The 20,069-nt window shown below is 43.1% G+C and overlaps 1 protein-coding gene across 3 annotated transcripts in view; it reads right to left on the bottom strand.

The window, feature by feature from the left end:
- Window positions 1-20,069, bottom strand: part of nfic (nuclear factor I/C) — an 84,268-nt gene that overhangs the window by 9,917 nt on the left and 54,282 nt on the right. The window contains exon 12 of one of the 3 annotated variants that reach the window (XM_041934622.1): window positions 1,217-1,305. The exons of 1 other annotated variant lie outside the window; for it this stretch is intronic. In XM_041934622.1, coding sequence (XP_041790556.1) covers window positions 1,217-1,305 — 89 coding nt within the window. Of the gene's footprint in view, window positions 1-938; window positions 1,306-20,069 lie in introns of those variants that run through there. One more of the 3 variants, XM_041934621.1, reaches the window with a different exon arrangement.

Genomic DNA, 20,069 nt, shown 5'->3' with positions numbered 1-20,069 from the left:
ACAGCCCTGACCCACCTGCAACAGCCCAACACCTACGTCAGGATGCGATTTGTAGACTTTAGCTCAGCTTTCAACACTGTCATCCCAGACAAGCTGGTGCTGAAGCTACACGCAGTGGGTCTGCCTGCAGCACTGTGCCACTGGATCAGAGCCTTTCTCACCAACAGGCCTCAGGTGGTAAGAATCATCCCCTCTGGTCCGCCTCAGGGTTGTGTGCTCAGCCCGGCCCTCTGCACCCTGTTTACTCATGACTGTGCTGCCACCCACCCCACCAACACAGTCGTGAAGTTTGTGGACAACACTACGGTAGTGGGTCTCATCTCAGATAACAACGAGACCAACTACAGAGAGGAGATACGCCAGCTCACCCAGTGGTGTTCAGCCAACAACCTGGTGCTGAACACAGGGCACTGGACTGTTTGTACCGCTTCCATCAGGAAAGCGGTACAGGAACATCCGCACCACCACCAACAGACTGAGGGACAGCTTCTTCCCCAGAGCTGTCAGAGCTATCACCCCCAGCAGCCCCTCACTGCAGTGAGAGACTGTGAGAACTGTGAGAACTGTGAACCACTGCACACTGCACTTTTTCCACCTTCACCTCCACCTCCACCTGCACCTTCTGTGTACTTAACATTTAAGTACGCACATCCTTAACTAATTGTCAACTGCATTTTACTATATACATTTTGGTATATTCAGCTGCATCTTGGTATATTTTTATTGCATTTATGTAATTTTTTATTGCATTTTCGTTTATTTTATTATCTTTATTTTATTTTATTTTATTATATTTCTTATTATTTTTGTTTCTAACACGGGGGTTGCAATGCAAATTTTGTGACATGTCCATGCTCAATGACAATAAAGGCAATCTAGGCACCCACCTGCCTAGGTGTGGAGTCTAGTGGATACATCAAATCATACTCAGTCCGCCTGATTTAGCACAAACTCAGAGACAAATTTAAAGTGACTTTTGTTATGTTAAAATACAGTAAAATAATCAAGGTTTTGAGCACCACAAACCAGATGTTATCAACCTTTTGCATCTTCTGAAACTATTTACATGGTGAGTTATCATTACAAGTAAGTGGGGGTTGATTTGTTTTCTTAACAGCTGCTGAATGCTTATAACCCTCCAATAATCTGGGTTTTGCTGGGTCATCTGAATCCCATCCTAAATTTAGCTTGACAATGTCAAATGAACCACACTAACCTGGGCTTGGTAGAGTCCACCAGGATCTCGAGGGGTGACTCCAACGAAGGAGGTGCGATTGGCAGGGGGGGTCCCAGGGGCCGAGTATGCTGAGGGTGTTTGCGTTAACAACATCAGTCTCATACTGTCTATCATAATTCCATCTTATTTGTAAAGTTGCATGATGCAGTATTTTTAACAACAACATCTGTCCATATCACAAATAAGCTACAAAAGAGTATTGTATCAAATCTAATTGAATTTGAGTTATTGATTTATCCTGTCTGATCTAACTAGCTGTCTCTATAATCACTGGTAGGCAAAAAGTTCATTTCACATTCAACACAATCTTTTTTATGTATACATTAATGTATATATATAAGCATATGAACACACACACACACACACACACGTCTCTGTATTTCTAAAGGTTGTCACAACTAAGTGCATGGTACTGATAGCAAGGTTATTGGGGATATTTAAATGTGATTGTAATCTCTGTCCAGTTTCAATTAATATATTTAAAGGTCTAGGAACCATCTTATTCCATCTCTGGTTTTTAATTTCCCTTGAGGCTTGTTTGACTTCTCCACTAAAAATGTAGGGGGTCCAAAATTTTAAGGTCTATTAGGGCTAATTTTTAAGGCTAATGTTCAGTTTAACTGTGGCCTGGGTTAATGTTGATCATGACATCAGCATTTATTTTCTTTTTCATTTCACTTCTTTTGTGAACTCATAGAAACCCTGCCACGTCAGTCCAAGGCTCAGTCCAAAGCCCACTGTCTAATGAGCTGCTTTTCTTAGTTAATCAAGTACTGAATACACACAGGTTACAAAAAAAGGGAAGTAGCTCAATGGGCCAAAATTACAGGCAGGAGAAGCAAAAAGCAGGGTTTAGGATTCAACAAGCCGAGTCAAGTCATCTCAGCTGGCTGTATTCTATTTAAACAAAGAGTAAGACCAATTACACCTGTTTCATCATCACAAAGCCTGCAGAATTTCAATACTGTGTACTCAGAGTTATGCCATTGGTCCCCGTTTCATTGGATTTGAACAAAACTCATTCTGTATGTTCAGAAGATCGTGCGGGATATCTCCAGTGAGATTAATCAGAATTGCTCAGTGGTGTCCTGAGTTCCGAGCACATATATGATTGCACCAATCCATTTTTGGTTAGTACTTGCCCCCAGAGCAGGTACACTGAAATCAGAAAACTCCACTGGATTTTGAGGGACATGTTTTGGAGATTTGTGCCCGCCCCTGTTGCTTTAGTAGCCAAAGTCCCAAACACAGCCTGAAGATATGTACATAGACTGATGATGACTGGACACATCATTAACGAGTTATAGCAATATTCCTGCAAAGCCCTGCCCCTTGCATTTTTTTTCATGTTTTTTGATAGATTTTGCTAATTTCTAATAGAAATGTGTATCTCAGTCCCATGCTATATACCAATTTTGGTGTTGATACAGTAAAAATTTAATGTGTTCTATTCATATTACTGTTTGTTTGTTTATTCAAAATGGTAGAAAATCTACCATGGTGACCCTTTATGCTTTTTTGCACAGCACATTGAACTGGACTGTTGTGTTCAATCGGTTAGACTTAGAATGTGTGGGTCGGGACCTTTACAGATGGTCATACTTATAGCACCACTGTCTGGCCGACTGGACTCCTATTCCTTAGGAAACACTTGCATATCTTTTCCACTTACGGGGCTGAGTTTCAGGTATCTAACTCATTCCAGGTCACACATTTGAGCTGCTGCGACAGGAAAAAAACAACAGTATGTAATATTAATAATATTAAATACTATTACTGCTTCTACTACTACTACGAGTAATAATAATAATAATAATAACAACTAGAAAATTCCCCCTGGGAAATTTTGAAAGGGACACGGGGTGTGTTCGAGCCGACAAAATTATCTACATTTTAAAGTTTGAATGAAGTCTCTAGGAGAAACTATGGCGAAGCAGCGGACAATTGAAAAAGGCTGCAATTTGAGAAAACTGCAGATATCAGAGGTAGTCAGTCCCTGATTAATGAATTGCTCTCAGCTGTGTTTCTGTGGCTTCTCCTTGTCTGTCTCTGTTGATCACCTCAGCTGTCTGTGTCTGCTTCTCTCCTCTGCTTCATGTCTCTGTTAACATGAATTAATGAACTGAATCAATAAACATGAATGGAGCTAATGCTAACGGAGCTAACAGAGGTAACACTAACGGAGCAAACAGCAAACCGCGCTAATAGAGCTAACGGCGCTAACACTAACAGAGCTAACTGTGCTAACAGAGCTAACGGTGCTAACAGAGCTAACAGAGCTAACGGCGTTAACAAGGGGGCGGGGGGATAGGGTTTTCATTATGCATTTGTCTGTGTGTGTGTGTTTATGTATCTGTCATTGTGTGTGACTGCGTATGTGTGTGTCTTCGTCTGTTTGTGTGTGTGTGTCTGCTTGAACTACACAAGCAGCCCAACCAGCTCCTACATGGAGATGTGTCTGGTATATGTGTGTCTGAATGTGTGTGTGTGTGTGTGTGTGTGCGTGTGTGCCTGTGTAACTTCTGCATTTGTGTGACTACTGTCTCAACCTCTTTGGCAAAGAGCTTTCTGAAGCTGAGTTTAACTGCTTGTTGGACGGAGATTGTTTTCAAACAATGCCCTTGTTTTGACTGAGCTCGTTAAGATAATCATTCTCAGGCTTGTTGTCCTGCAGATGTGTGTGCGTGGGTTATTGACCGGTGTGTGTGTAAATGACAGTTAATGACAGTTACACCTGTTAACTGAAAAGCGGCTTTTTCGCTGTCGGTTTCTTCCGAACAACTTGCGATTGTGTCAAAACCGTAGCTGCTATCAAAAAAACGATTACACTGTGAGATGCGGACAAGTCTGGGCCAGATGTACGTGTGTTTTATGTCCAGATATTCTTTAGAAAAATGACAAAATGGTCGACTTAAAAAGACTCTGCGACTCAGAGAACAGGAGTTTGTATTGTATGCAGTGAGATTTGGGTTCAGCGAACCTCCTGAACTAAATCCTCTGGTGAGAGAACCGTACCTCGTATCAGAGTGTACTATAGATCATCGGACTCCCGAGACCTTCCTGAGTCCGACCATCTCCTCGTTTTATTCCTGAGACAACAACTTTTCGTTTTATGGCGATCTAAAGACAGGAGGCATTTCTGCTTTGCTCACAAAACAGCTCTGAATTTTAACATGGGACTTAATGGGAGAGCAGGAGGGAGATGGCTGCACAAAAAGCCTCACTATTTAAATTCAGTAAGTCTCTCAGCTTTTTCGAGGGCATCACACGAAAGAGGACAAGTTTGTCTACAAAAGATCCCAAAATTATGTGTCTCCTATTCACCGTTTGGATTTTACGGCAATTTTAGAAACACATTTCAGGCGATTTCTCACTGGCTGTCTCACTCTAACTTTTGAAATTACCCACTCTAGGGGGAGAAATTCTGAGCATTTTTGTGAGAAACTTGATGGTCTTCGGATGGTCATAGCTCGAAAACCGTAAGAGATATCAAAAAATGTGCCGGTGTTCATTTTGAGCCGACAAAATTATCTACGTTTTAAAGTTTGAATGAAGTCTCTAGGACAAAGTATGGCCGAGCAGCGGACAATTGAAAAAGGCTGAAATTTGAGGAAATTTCCCCATTCATTTCTTATGGGAAAATCTTCGCAGTTGTTCGCGTCTTACGTCGGCCTTCAATGGTCATAGCTCGAAAACCGTAAGATTTATCAAAATGTGCCAAGGGTCATTTGGAGCCGACAAAATTATCTACGTTTTAAAGTTTGAATGACGTCTCTAGGAGAAAGTATGGCGAAGCAGCGGACAATTGAAAAAGGCTGAAATTTGAGGACGTCCCCATTCATTTCTTATGGGAAATTTATCGCAGTTTTTCGCGTCTTACGACGCGAAAAACTGCGATAAATTTGAGAAAAGTAATAGCACACCGATCCCGATCAAACCGCACGTTTTGATATATAATTTGCGAAGGTTTTCTCAAAGCTGCGGGACGAGTTAAGGGACGAAAATTTGGAGGAAGATGAAAAACTAGAAAATTCCTCCTGGGAAATTTTGAAAGGGACACGGGGTGCGTTCGAGCCGACAAAATTATCTACGTTTTAAAGTTTGAATGAAGTCTCTAGGAGAAACTATGGCGAAGCAGCGGACAATTGAAAAAGGCTGCAATTTGAGAAAACTGCAGATATCAGAGGCAGTCAGTCCCTGATTAATGAATTGCTCCCAGCTGTGTTTCTGTGGCTTTCTCCTTGTCTGTCTCTGTTGATCACCTCAGCTGTCTGTGTCTGCTTCTCTCCTCTGCTTCATGTCTCTGTTAACATGAATTAATGAACTGAATCAATAAACATGAATGGAGCTAATGCTAACAGAGCTAACAGAGCTAACACTAACTGAGCTAACAGCTAACGGTGCGAATATCGCTAACGGCGGTAGCGCTAACAGAGCTAACTGTGCTAGCAGAGCTAATAGAGCTAACAGCGTTAACAAGGGGGCGGGGGGATGGGGTTTTCATTATGCATTTGTCTGTGTGTGTGTGTTTATGTATCTGTCATTGTGTGTGACTGCGTATGTGTGTGTCTTCGTCTGTTTGTGTGTGTGTGTCTGCTTGAACTACACAAGCAGCCCAACCAGCTCCTACATGGAGATGTGTCTGGTATATGTGTGTCTGAATGTGTGTGTGTGTGTGTTTGTTTGTGTGCGTGTGTAACTTCTGCCCCACCTGCTGATAATTACCTCTCTACCTCTCCCACTTTTTACCTGTTCCTGTTCAGTTTTGACGTGCTTGTTTTTAATCACTTTTTAGCTGTTGGTTAGCCCTGCTTGTGTGTGTGTTTGTGTGACTACTTTCTCAACCTTTTTGGCAAAGCGCTTGGTGAAGCTGAGTTTAACTGTTTGTTGGATGGAGATTGTTTTCAAACAATGCCCTTGGTTTGACTGAGCTCGTTAAGATAATCATTCTCAGGCTTGTTGTCCTGCAGATGTGTGTGCGTGGGTTATTGACCGGTGTGTGTGTAAATGACAGTTGCACCTGTTAAACTCCTCCCTTGAAAAGCGGCTTTTTCGCTGTCGGTTTCTTCCGAACAACTTGCGATTGTGTCAAAACCGTAGCTGCTATCAAAAAACCGATTACACTGTGAGATGCGGACAAGTCTGGGCCAGATGTACGTGTGTTTTATGTCCAGATATTCTTTAGAAAAATGACAAAATGGTCGACTTAAAAAGACTCTGCGACTCAGAGAACAGGAGTTTGTATTGTATGCAGTGAGATTTGGGTTCGGCGAACCTCCTGAACTAAATCCTCTGGTGAGAGAACCGTACCTCGTATCAGAGTGTACTATAGATCATCGGACTCCCGAGAACTTCCTGAGTCCGGCCATCTCCTCGTTTTATTCCTGACACAACAACTTTTCGTTTTATGGCGATCTAAAGACAGGAGGCATTTCTGCTTTGCTCACAAAACAGCTCTGAATTTTAACATGGGACTTAATGGGAGAACAGGAGGGCGCTGGCTGCACAAAACGTCTCACTATTTAAATTCAGTAAGTCTCTCGGCTTTTTCGAGGACATCACACGAAAGAGGACAAGTTTGTCTACAAACTGATCCCAAAATTATGCGTGTAGAGTGTAATTTGTGGCCGTAGCGACGAGAAAAAGAGAAGATTTTCAGATCGTTTTTTAGACTCTGTGCCACTCTAGCACGCACTCTAGCACGAACATTCCGCGCAATACACACCCATTATAATCTCAAAATTTCCCGCCAAACGATCACTGTCATTGAACAGTGACTGATCAAAAACTATAGGACCAATCAAAATGTGGATGAACACACCAATAGACCAGACTTGGGTCTACATTTTAAAGTTGAAAATTTGCGAGGGTTTTCTCAAAGCTGTGGGGCGAGTTTGAGGACGAAAACTTGGAGGAAGATGAAAAATAACTAGAAAATTCCCCCTGGGAAATTTTGAAAGGGACACGGGGTGCGTTCGAGCCGACAAAATTATCTACGTTTTAAAGTTTGAATGAAGTCTCTAGGAGAAACTATGGCGAAGCAGCGGACAATTGAAAAAGGCTGCAATTTGAGGAAATTTCCCCATTCATTTCTTATGGGAAATTTATCGCAGTTGTTTGCGTCTTACGTCGGCCTTCGATGGTCATAGCTCGAAAACCGTAAGAGATATCAAAATGTGCCGAGGGTCATTTGGAGCCGACAAAATTATCTACGTTTTAAAGTTTGAATGAAGTCTCTAGGAGAAACTATGGCGAAGCAGCGGACAATTGAAAAAGGCTGCAATTTGAGAAAACGGCAGATATCAGAGGTAGTCAGTCCCTGATTAATGAATTGCTCTCAGCTGTGTTTCTGTGGCTTTCTCCTTGTCTGTCTCTGTTGATCACCTCAGCTGTCTGTGTCTGCTTCTCTCCTCTGCTTCATGTCTCTGTTAACATGAATTAATGAACTGAATCAATAAACATGAATGGAGCTAATGCTAACGGAGCTAACAGAGCTAACACTAACGGAGCGAACAGCTAACGGTGCGAATAGAGCTAACGGTGCTAACGCTAACAGAGCTAACTGTGCTAACAGAGCTAATAGAGCTAACGGCGTTAACAAGGGGGCGGGGGGATGGGGTTTTCATTATGCATTTGTCTGTGTGTGTGTGTTTATGTATCTGTCATTGTGTGTGACTGCGTATGTGTGTGTCTTCGTCTGTTTGTGTGTGTGTGTCTGCTTGAACTACACAAGCAGCCCAACCAGCTCCTACATGGAGATGTGTCTGGTATATGTGTGTCTGAATGTGTGTGTGTGTGTGTGTGTGTGTGTGTGTGTGTTTGTGTGCGTGTGTAACTTCTGCCCCACCTGCTGATAATTACCTCTGCACCTCTCCCACTGTTTACCTGTTCCTGTTCAGTTTTGACGTGCTGTTTTTAATCACTTTTTAGCTTTTGGTTAGCCCTTTTGGTGTGTGCATTTGTGTGACTCCTGTCTCAACCTCTTTGGCAAAGAGCTTTCTGAAGCTGAGTTTAACTGCTTGTTGGACAGAGATTGTTTTCAAACAATGCCCTTGTTTTGACTGAGCTCGTTAAGATAATCATTCTCAGGCTTGTTGTCCTGCAGATGTGTGTGCGTGGGTTATTGACCGGTGTGTGTGTAAATGACAGTTGCACCTGTTAAACTCTTCCCTTGAAAGCGGCTTTTTCGCTGTCGGTTTCTTCCGAACAACTTGCGATTGTGTCAAAACCGTAGCTGCTATCAAAAAACCGATTACACTGTGAGATGCGGACAAGTCTGGGCCAGATGTACGTGTGTTTTATGTCCAGATATTCTTTAGAAAAATGACAAAATGGTCGACTTAAAAAGACTCTGCGACTCAGAGAACAGGAGTTTGTATTGTATGCAGTGAGATTTGGGTTCGGCGAACCTCCTGAACTAAATCCTCTGGTGAGAGAACCGTACCTCGTATCAGAGTGTACTATAGATCATCGGACTCCCGAGAACTTCCTGAGTCCGACCATCTCCTCGTTTTATTCCTGACACAACAACTTTTCGTTTTATGGCGATCTAAAGACAGGAGGCATTTCTGCTTTGCTCACAAAACAGCTCTGAATTTTAACATGGGACTTAATGGGAGAACAGGAGGGCGCTGGCTGCACAAAACGTCTCACTATTTAAATTCAGTAAGTCTCTCGGCTTTTTCGAGGACATCACACGAAAGAGGACAAGTTTGTCTACAAACTGATCCCAAAATTATGCGTGTAGAGTGTAATTTGTGGCCGTAGCGACGAGAAAAAGAGAAGATTTTCAGATCGTTTTTAGACTCTGTGCCACTCTAGCACGCACTCTAGCGCGAACATTCCGCGCAATACACACCCATTATAATCTCAAAATTTCCGCCAAACGATCACTGTCATGAACAGTGACTGATCAAAAACTATAGGACCAATCAAAATGTGGATGAACACACCAATAGACCAGACTTGGGTCTACATTTTAAAGTTGAAATGAAGTCTCTCGGTGAATGTATGCCTGAGCTACAGATGTTTGAAAAACTCCAATTTCAATCTTGTTTTTTTCGCCGGTCCCATTCATTTCTTATGGAAATTTATCGCAGTTTTTCGCGTCTTAAGACGCGAAAAACTGCGATAAATTTGAGAAAAGTAATAGCACACCGATCCCGAACAATACGCACGTTTTGATATATAATTTGCGAGGGTTTTCTCAAAGCTGCGGGGCGAGTTTAGGGACGAAAATTTGGAGGATGATGAAAAATAATAACTAGAAAATTCCCCCTGGGAAATTTTGAAAGGGACACGGGGTGTGTTCGAGCCGACAAAATTGTCTACGTTTTAAAGTTTGAATGAAGTCTCTAGGACAAAGTATGGCCGAGCAGCGGACAATTGAAAAAGGCTGAAATTTGAGGAAATTTCCCCATTCATTTCTTATGGGAAATTTATCGCAGTTGTTTGCGTCTTACGTCGGCCTTCGATGGTCATAGCTCGAAAACCGTAAGAGATATCAAAATGTGCCGAGGGTCATTTGGAGCCGACAAAATTATCTACGTTTTAAAGTTTGAATGAAGTCTCTAGGAGAAACTATGGCGAAGCAGCGGACAATTGAAAAAGGCTGCAATTTGAGAAAACAGCAGATATCAGGTAGTCAGTCCCTGATTAATGAACTGGTCCCAGCTGTGTTTCTGTGGCTTTCTCCTTGTCTGTCTCTGTTGATCACCTCAGCTGTCTGTGTCTGCTTCTCTCCTCTGCTTCATGTCTCTGTTAACATGAATTAATGAACTGAATCAATAAACATGAATGGAGCTAATGCTAACAGAGCTAACAGAGCTAACACTAACTGAGCTAACAGCTAAAGGTGCGAATATAGCTAACGGCGCTAGCGCTAACAGAGCTAACTGTGCTAACAGAGCTAACAGAGCTAACGGCGTTAACAAGGGGGCGGGGGGAGGGGGTTTTCATTATGCATTTGTCTGTGTGTGTGTGTTTATGTATCTGTCGTTGTGTGTGACTGCGTATGTGTGTGTCTTCGTCTGTTTCTGTGGCTTTCTCCTTGTCTGTCTCTGTTGATCACCTCAGCTGTCTGTGTCTGCTTCTCTCCTCTGCTTCATGTCTCTGTTAACATGAATTAATGAACTGAATCAATAAGCATGAATGGAGTTAATGCTAACAGAGCTAACAGAGCTAACACTAACAGAGCTAACACTAACGGAGCTAACAGCTAACGGTGCGAATAGAGCTAACGGCGCTAACGCTAACAGAGCTAACTGTGCTAACAGAGCTAACAGAGCTAACGGCGTTAACAAGGGGGCGGGGGGATGGGGTTTTCATTATGCATTTGTCTGTGTGTGTGTGTTTATGTATCTGTCATTGTGTGTGACTGCGTATGTGTGTGTCTTCGTCTGTTTGTGTGTGTGTGTCTGCTTGAACTACACAAGCAGCCCAACCAGCTCCAACATGGAGATGTGTATAGTATATATGTGTCTGAATGTGTGTGTGTGCGTGTGTGCCTGTGTAACTTCTGCCCCACCTGCTGATAATTACCTCTGCACCTCTCCCACTGTTTACCTGTTCCTGTTCAGTTTTGACGTGCTGTTTTTAATCACTTTTTAGCTGTTGGTTAGCCCTTTTTGTGTGTGCATTTGTGTGACTACTGTCTCAACCTCTTTGGCAAAGAGCTTTCTGAAGCTGAGTTTAACTGCTTGTTGGACAGAGATTGTTTTCAAACAATGCCCTTGTTTTGACTGAGCTCGTTAAGATAATCATTCTCAGGCTGGTTGTCCTGCAGATGTGTGTGCGTGGGTTATTGACCGGTGTGTGTGTAAATGACAGTTGCACCTGTTAAACTCCTCCCTTGAAAAGCGGCTTTTTCGCTGTCGGTTTCTTCCGAACAACTTGCGATTGTGTCAAAACCGTAGCTGCTATCAAAAAACCGACTACACTGTGAGATGCGGACAAGTCTGGGCCAGATGTACGTGTGTTTTATGTCCAGATATTCTTTAGAAAAATGACAAAATGGTCGACTTAAAAAGACTCTGCGACTCAGAGAACAGGAGTTTGTATTGTATGCAGTGAGATTTGGGTTCGGCGAACCTCCTGAACTAAATCCTCTGGTGAGAGAACCGTGCCTCGTATCAGAGTGTACTATAGATCATCGGACTCCCGAGAACTTCCTGAGTCCGGCCATCTCCTCGTTTTATTCCTGACACAACAACTTTTCGTTTTATGGCGATCTAAAGACAGGAGGCATTTCTGCTTTGCTCACAAAACAGCTCTGAATTTTAACATGGGACTTAATGGGAGAACAGGAGGGCGCTGGCTGCACAAAACGTCTCACTATTTAAATTCAGTAAGTCTCTCGGCTTTTTCGAGGACATCACACGAAAGAGGACAAGTTTGTCTACAAAATGAGCCCAAAATTATGCGTGTAGAGTGTAATTTGTGGCCGTAGCGACGAGAAAAAGAGAAGATTTTCAGATCGTTTTTAGACTCTGTGCCACTCTAGCACGCACTCTAGCGCGAACATTCCGCGCAATACACACCCATTATAATCTCAAAATTTCCCGCCAAACGATCACTGTCATTGAACAGTGACTGATCAAAAACTATAGGACCAATCAAAATGTGGATGAACACACCAATAGACCAGACTTGGGTCTACATTTTAAAGTTGAAATGAAGTCTCTCGGTGAATGTATGCCTGAGCTACAGATGTTTGAAAAACTCCAATTTCAATCTTGTTTTTTTCGGCCGTCCCATTCATTTCTTATGGGAAATTTATCGCAGTTTTTCGCGTCTTACGACGCGAAAAACTGCGATAAATTTGAGAAAAGTAATAGCACACCGATCCCGAACAATACGCACGTTTTGATATATAATTTGCGAGGGTTTTCTCAAAGCTGCGGGGCGAGTTTGAGGACGAAAACTTGGAGGAAGATGAAAAATAATAATAACTAGAAAATTCCCCCTGGGAAATTTTGAAAGGGACACGGGGTGCGTTCGAGCCGACAAAATTATCTACGTTTTAAAGTTTGAATGAAGTCTCTAGGAGAAACTATGGCGAAGCAGCGGACAATTGAAAAAGGCTGCAATGTGAGAAAACGGCAGATATCAGAGGCAGTCAGTCCCTGATTAATGAATTGCTCTCAGCTGTGTTTCTGTGGCTTTCTCCTTGTCTGTCTCTGTTGATCACCTCAGCTGTCTGTGTCTGCTTCTCTCCTCTGCTTTATGTCTCTGTTAACATGAATTAATGAACTGAATCAATAAACATGAATGGAGCTAATGCTAACGGAGCTAACAGAGCTAACACTAACGGAGCGAACAGCTAACGGTGCGAATAGAGCTAACGGCGCTAACGCTAACAGAGCTAACTGTGCTAACAGAGCTAACAGAGCTAACGGCGTTAACAAGGGGGCGGGGGGATGGGGTTTTCATTATGCATTTGTCTGTGTGTGTGTGTTTATGTATCTGTCATTGTGTGTGACTGCGTATGTGTGTGTCTTCGTCTGTTTGTGTGTGTGTGTCTGCTTGAACTACACAAGCAGCCCAACCAGCTCCAACATGGAGATGTGTATAGTATATATGTGTCTGAATGTGTGTGTGTGCGTGTGTGCCTGTGTAACTTCTGCCCCACCTGCTGATAATTACCTCTGCACCTCTCCCACTGTTTACCTGTTCCTGTTCAGTTTTGACGTGCTGTTTTTAATCACTTTTTAGCTGTTGGTTAGCCCTTTTTGTGTGTGCATTTGTGTGACTACTGTCTCAACCTCTTTGGCAAAGAGCTTTCTGAAGCTGAGTTTAACTGCTTGTTGGACAGAGATTGTTTTCAAACAATGCCCTTGTTTTGACTGAGCTCGTTAAGATAATCATTCTCAGGCTGGTTGTCCTGCAGATGTGTGTGCGTGGGTTATTGACCGGTGTGTGTGTAAATGACAGTTGCACCTGTTAAACTCTTCCCTTGAAAAGCGGCTTTTTCGCTGTCGGTTTCTTCCGAACAACTTGCGATTGTGTCAAAACCGTAGCTGCTATCAAAAAAACCGATTACACTGTGAGATGCGGACAAGTCTGGGCCAGATGTACGTGTGTTTTATGTCCAGATATTCTTTAGAAAAATGACAAAATGGTCGACTTAAAAAGACTCTGCGACTCAGAGAACAGGAGTTTGTATTGTATGCAGTGAGATTTGGGTTCGGCGAACCTCCTGAACTAAATCCTCTGGTGAGAGAACCGTACCTCGTATCAGAGTGTACTATAGATCATCGGACTCCCGAGAACTTCCTGAGTCCGGCCATCTCCTCGTTTTATTCCTGACACAACAACTTTTCGTTTTATGGCGATCTAAAGACAGGAGGCATTTCTGCTTTGCTCACAAAACAGCTCTGAATTTAACATGGGACTTAATGGGAGAACAGGAGGGCGCTGGCTGCACAAAACGTCTCACTATTTAAATTCAGTAAGTCTCTCAGCTTTTTCGAGGACATCACACGAAAGAGGACAAGTTTGTCTACAAAATGAGCCCAAAATTATGCGTGTAGAGTGTAATTTGTGGCCGTAGCGACGAGAAAAAGAGAAGATTTTCAGATCGTTTTTAGACTCTGTGCCACTCTAGCACGCACTCTAGCACGAACATTCCGCGCAATACACACCCATTATAATCTCAAAATTTCCCGCCAAACGATCACTGTCATTGAACAGTGACTGATCAAAAACTATAGGACCAATCAAAATGTGGATGAACACACCAATAGACCAGACTTGGGTCTACATTTTAAAGTTGAAATGAAGTCTCTCGGTGAATGTATGCCTGAGCTACAGATGTTTGAAAAACTCCAATTTCAATCTTGTTTTTTTCGCCCGTCCCATTCATTTCTTATGGGAAATTTATCGCAGTTTTTCGCGTCTTACGACGCGAAAAACCGCGATAAATTTGAGAAAAGTAATAGCACACCGATCCCGAACAATACGCACGTTTTGATATATAATTTGCGAGGGTTTTCTCAAAGCTGTGGGACGAGTTTGAGGACGAAAACTTGGAGGAAGATGAAAAATAATAATAATAAGAAGAAGAAGAAACGCGCGGGATAGTAATAAGTGACTCGGGGCTACGCCCCGAGTCACTGGCTCCTGCAGCTATTTCATAGCTGTAGGAGCCAGTGACTCGGGACGTTGCCCCGTGTCCCTAATAATAAGAAGAAGAAGAAACGCGCGGGATAGTAATAAGTGACTCGGGGCTACGCCCCGAGTCACTGGCTCCTGCAGCTATGAAATAGCTGTAGGAGCCAGTGACTCGGGACGTTGCCCCGTGTCCCTAACTAGAAAATTCCCCCTGGGAAGTTTTGAAAGGGACACGGGGTGCGTTTGAGCCGACAAAATTATCTACATTTTAAAGTTTGAATGAAGTCTCTAGGACAAAGTATGGCCGAGCAGCGGACAATTGAAAAAGGCTGAAATTTGAGGAAATTTCCCCATTCATTTCTTATGGGAAATTTATCGCAGTTGTTTGCGTCTTACGTCGGCCTTCGATGGTCATAGCTCGAAAACCGTAAGAGATATCAAAATGTGCCGAGGGTCATTTTGAGCCGACAAAATTATCTACGTTTTAAAGTTTGAATGAAGTCTCTAGGAGAAACTATGGCGAAGCAGCGGACAATTGAAAAAGGCTGCAATTTGAGAAAACAGCAGATATCAGAGGTAGTCAGTCCCTGATTAATGAACTGGTCCCAGCTGTGTTTCTGTGGCTTTCTCCTTGTCTGTCTCTGTTGATCACCTCAGCTGTCTGTGTCTGCTTCTCTCCTCTGCTTCATGTCTCTGTTAACATGAATTAATGAACTGAATCAATAAACATGAATGGAGCTAATGCTAACGGAGCTAACAGAGCTAACACTAACGGAGCTAACAGCGCGAATACAGCTAACAGCTCTAACGCTAACAGAGCTAACTGTGCTAACAGAGCTAATAGAGCTAACGGCGTTAACAAGGGGGCGGGGGGATGGGGTTTTCATTATGCATTTGTCTGTGTGTGTGTGTTTATGTATCTGTCATTGTGTGTGACTGCGTATGTGTGTGTCTTCGTCTGTTTGTGTGTGTGTGTCTGCTTGAACTACACAAGCAGCCCAACCAGCTCCTACATGGAGATGTGTCTGGTATATGTGTGTCTGAATGTGTGTGTGTGTGTGTGTTTGTTTGTGTGCGTGTGTAACTTCTGCCCCACCTGCTGATAATTACCTCTCTACCTCTCCCACTTTTTACCTGTTCCTGTTCAGTTTTGACGTGCTTGTTTTTAATCACTTTTTAGCTGTTGGTTAGCCCTGCTTGTGTGTGCGTTTGTGTGACTACTGTCTCAACCTTTTTGGCAAAGCGCTTGGTGAAGCTGAGTTTAACTGTTTGTTGGACGGAGATTGTTTTCAAACAATGCCCTTGTTTTGACTGAGCTCGTTAAGATAATCATTCTCAGGCTTGTTGTCCTGCAGATGTGTGTGCGTGGGTTATTGACCGGTGTGTGTGTAAATGACAGTTACACCTGTTAACTGAAAAGCGACTTTTTCGCTGTCGGTTTCTTCCGAACAACTTGCGATTGTGTCAAAACCGTAGCTGCTATCAAAAAAACGATTACACTGTGAGATGCGGACAAGTCTGGGCCAGATGTACGTGTGTTTTATGTCCAGATATTCTTTAGAAAAATGACAAAATGGTCGACTTAAAAAGACTCTGCGACTCAGAGAACAGGAGTTTGTATTGTATGCAGTGAGATTTGGGTTCGGCGAACCTCCTGAACTAAATCCTCTGGTGAGAGAACCGTACCTCGTATCAGAGTGTACTATAGATCATCGGACTCCCGAGAACTTCCTGAGTCCGACCATCATCTCGTTTTATTCCTGACACAACAACTTTTCGTTTTATGGCGATCTAAAGACAGGAGGCATTTCTGCTTTGCTCACAAAACAGCTCTGAATTTTAACATGGGACTTAATGGGAGAACAGGAGGGCGCTGGCTGCACAAAACGTCTCACTATTTAAATTCAGTAAGTCTCTCGGCTTTTTCGAGGACATCACACGAAAGAGGACAAGTTTGTCTACAAAAGATCCTAAAATTATGCGTGTAGAGTGTAATTTGTGGCCGTAGCGACGAGAAAACGAGAAGATTTTCAGATCGTTTTTAGACTCTGTGCCACTCTAGCACGCACTCTAGCACGAACATTCCGCGCAATACACACCCATTATAATCTCAAAATTTCCCGCCAAACGATCACTGTCATTGAACAGTGACTGATCAAAAACTATAGGACCAATCAAAATGTGGATGAACACACCAATAGACCAGACTTGGGTCTACATTTTAAAGTTGAAATGAAGTCTCTCGGTGAATGTATGCCTGAGCTACAGATGTTTGAAAAACTCCAATTTCAATCTTGTTTTTTTCGGCCGTCCCATTCATTTCTTATGGGAAATTTATCGCAGTTTTTCGCGTCTTACGACGCGAAAAACTGCGATAAATTGAGAAAAGTAATAGCACACCGATCCCGAACAATACGCACGTTTTGATATATAATTTGCGAGGGTTTTCTCAAAGCTGCGGGGCGAGTTTGAGGACGAAAACTTGGAGGAAGATGAAAAATAAGAAGAAGAAGAAGAAGAAGAAGAAGAAGAAACGCGCGGGATAGTAATAAGTGACTCGGGGCTACGCCCCGAGTCACTGGCTCCTGCAGCAGAGCTGCAGGAGCCAGTGCCTCGGAGCGTGCCCCGTGTCCCTAATAAGAAGAAGAAGAAGAAGAAGAAACGCGCGGGATAGTAATAAGTGCCTCGGAGCGTGCCCCGTGTCCCTAATAAGAAGAAACGCGCGGGATAGTAATAAGTGACTCGGAGCGTGCCCCGTGTCCCTAATAATTATAACAATGATACATCCGTACATACAATAGGGCCCTGCCCCTTTGGGACTTCTGCCTTAATAAACTGGCACAAAAAAAAAAAGAGTTAAGCTCCTTTGGCTTGAACCTTAATAGCCACAACGTATATTTGTGCTTCACCAGTTTCTTTATAAATCAGGCCAAAAATAGTTGTTGTGTATATGGTCCATACAAATAGAATACTTTATGAATTCAGTACAAATAGAAAAGATTAACATAAAAAATTAATCACAAAATTGGTGGCTGTAATAATCAAAGGGTGTGCTTTATTTTGAAACCACTCCACAATTACAGTTTACATCTGTGTAGCTGTGTGTAGGGCAGATGTCAAAGACGCTCTGGGACATAGTTCTGTGTTTACACTAATTTCATAGTTTGATGAGCTGAGAGGGAAACAACGACACATGCCTTGGTTATCACAATGTATCACCCATTGCATTGGTATGGCTGTTTTTTAGTTTCACAGCAGCAGACATCGCACCCCCTGGCCCTCCTCCGCATCTCTGGAGACTTTAGTCATGCTTCCCACCTTCACCCAGTATGTCAAATGCCACACCAGAGCCAATAAAACACTGGACTATGCAAGCACTATGGATCCTGACAGTTCTTCACCCCTCCCCCCACAGGGTTGATCTGATCACAACCTGATTCATCTGCTCCCTGCCTACATACCTCTGGTGAGTAAACAACAGCCAACCATCAGGCATGTAAGGAGATGGTCAGAAGAATCCAGTATGGCACTGAGGGACTGCTTGCTCTGTGTGGACAACACTGTGCCTTGGAAGGTGCAGTGTTTCCCAAACAACAAACCCTGGGTGTCACCTGAACTGAAAACCATATTGAATGAGAAGAAGAGGGTTTTAGATCTGGGGACAAAACTGAGCTGCAGAAGGTGCAGAGGGAGCTGAAAAGATAGGGAGAGGGAAGGACAGCTCCAGGAGGAAGCTGGAGGTGCACCTTCATGGGAACAAGGCCAGAGAGGTTTGGCTGTTTTGCTGTGGTCGGAAAACCATCTCAGGCCACAGCAGTGACAGCGGCAGGGGCCCTGAATCTGAAGATCAGGAATGGGCAAATGAGCTAAATCTGTTTTTCAACAGATTTGATTCTACCGCAGTTCTCTCCCCCATCCACAAGAGCCCAGACCAGATGGCGTCACTTCCCCGCACCCCCTCCTTCTCCTATAGAATACCCCTGACACCTGCAGCACCCTCCACACACCTGGGGCAAATGTGGCTCAGGAGGTAGACCAGTTGTGCACTTATCAGAAGGTTGGTGGTTCCATGGAGAGGATCATAATGAACCTCTGGTGAGCAGCGAGCTGGACCCCCTACAGTTTGTGTGGAAGATGCAGTCATCTACCTGCTGCACATATCTTTTTCCCACTTGGAGAACACTGGAAGTGCTGTGATGGTCATGTTTTTTTTTTTTTTTAATTCTCCACTGCATTCAACACAATCCAGCCATCACTGCTCAGGGGGAAAGCTGGAAGGAGCATGAGTTGACTGCCACCTAGCTGCATGGACCATCGACTACCTCACCAACAGGCTTTGTGACTGTGTGTCAGATGTGGAGTTTGGGGCTCCGCAGGGTACTGTGCTCTCTCCTTTCCTCTTCACCCTCTACACATTGGACTTCAGACACAACACTGACAGCTGCCACCTCCAGAAGTGCTCCAATGATACAGCCATCATTGGATGTGTATCACAGGGGAATGAACTGGAATACAGGGAAATCCTCTACGACTTTTTCAGCAGGTGTGGACTGAACCACCTGCACATAAACACCAGCAACACAAAGTCGTCTCCATCTGCTGAGAAGACTTAAGTCCTTTGGAATATGTAGGACAATGTAAAAAAGATATGACTCTGTTGTGGCATCTACGCAGTGGTCTGCTAGGGCTGTGGAAGCTCTGAGAGGGACAGACAGAGACTCAATAAACTGGTCAGGAGAGCTGGCTCTGTCCTGGACTGCCCTCTGGACACCATTGAGGAAATGGGTGACAAAAGGATGTTAGCTAAGCTGACATCAATCATGGACAACCCCTCCCACCCCCTGCATGAGACAGTGGGGGGGCTTAAGCAGTTCCTTGAGTAAGAGACTGCTGTAAGAAGGAACACTACAGCAGGTCCTTCATACCAACAGATGTCAGATTATTCAACTCCAGAATCACTTAACATAGGACTGTGTTGATGTTGTTCCCACAACATCATCACAAATCTACTGTTTTGCACAAATGTTACTATTCATCCTAAATCTTACTTATTGTGCAATATTACAAATTTTTTTACTGTATTTTTTCATTTACTGTGCAATACTAGTAACACTGTATTAATTATTATCTGAAGGCAAGATGTATTTTTCTACACTCTTGTGGCAGCAGCATTCTCATAATCCTGTATATAATGTACATATACATAGCTGGTTTTTTTTCAATTTTTACTCTGTATAACTTTTTTATTAAGTATTTTGATCCTCTGATCTACAGTCTATCTTTTATTGTTAGCTGCATGTAACAATTTAATTTCCCCATCGTGGGATTAATAAAGTGCTTTCTTAGCTTATCTCTGTCTCTGTCTTTGTCTCTGTCTTTCTTTCTCTCTCTCTCTCTCTCTCTCTCTCGCTCGCTCGCTCTGCCCACCCACAGTCTGGTTCTGCTCGAGGTTTCTGCCTCATAAAAGGAAGTTTTTCCTCGCCACTGTCACCAAGTGCTTGCTCATGAGGGAATTGTTGGGTCTCTGTAGATAAAGAGTTTAGTCTGTACCTGTTCTATTTGTAGTGTCCTGAGACAACTACATAAATAAAATTTAATTGAATTGAACTGAATTATCTAAATAGTTCCAGGACAACAATTGGATAAACAGACAATACTACTACTACTACTACTACTACTAATAATAATAATAATAATAATAATAATAATAATGATAAAGATC

Source organism: Chelmon rostratus, chromosome 4 (genome assembly GCF_017976325.1).
Source record: "Chelmon rostratus isolate fCheRos1 chromosome 4, fCheRos1.pri, whole genome shotgun sequence".
In the NCBI taxonomy this organism is placed as follows: domain Eukaryota; kingdom Metazoa; phylum Chordata; class Actinopteri; order Chaetodontiformes; family Chaetodontidae; genus Chelmon; species Chelmon rostratus.
The sequence above is the reverse complement of the archived record's forward strand: the minus strand, read 5'-3'. Positions and strand labels throughout refer to the sequence as shown.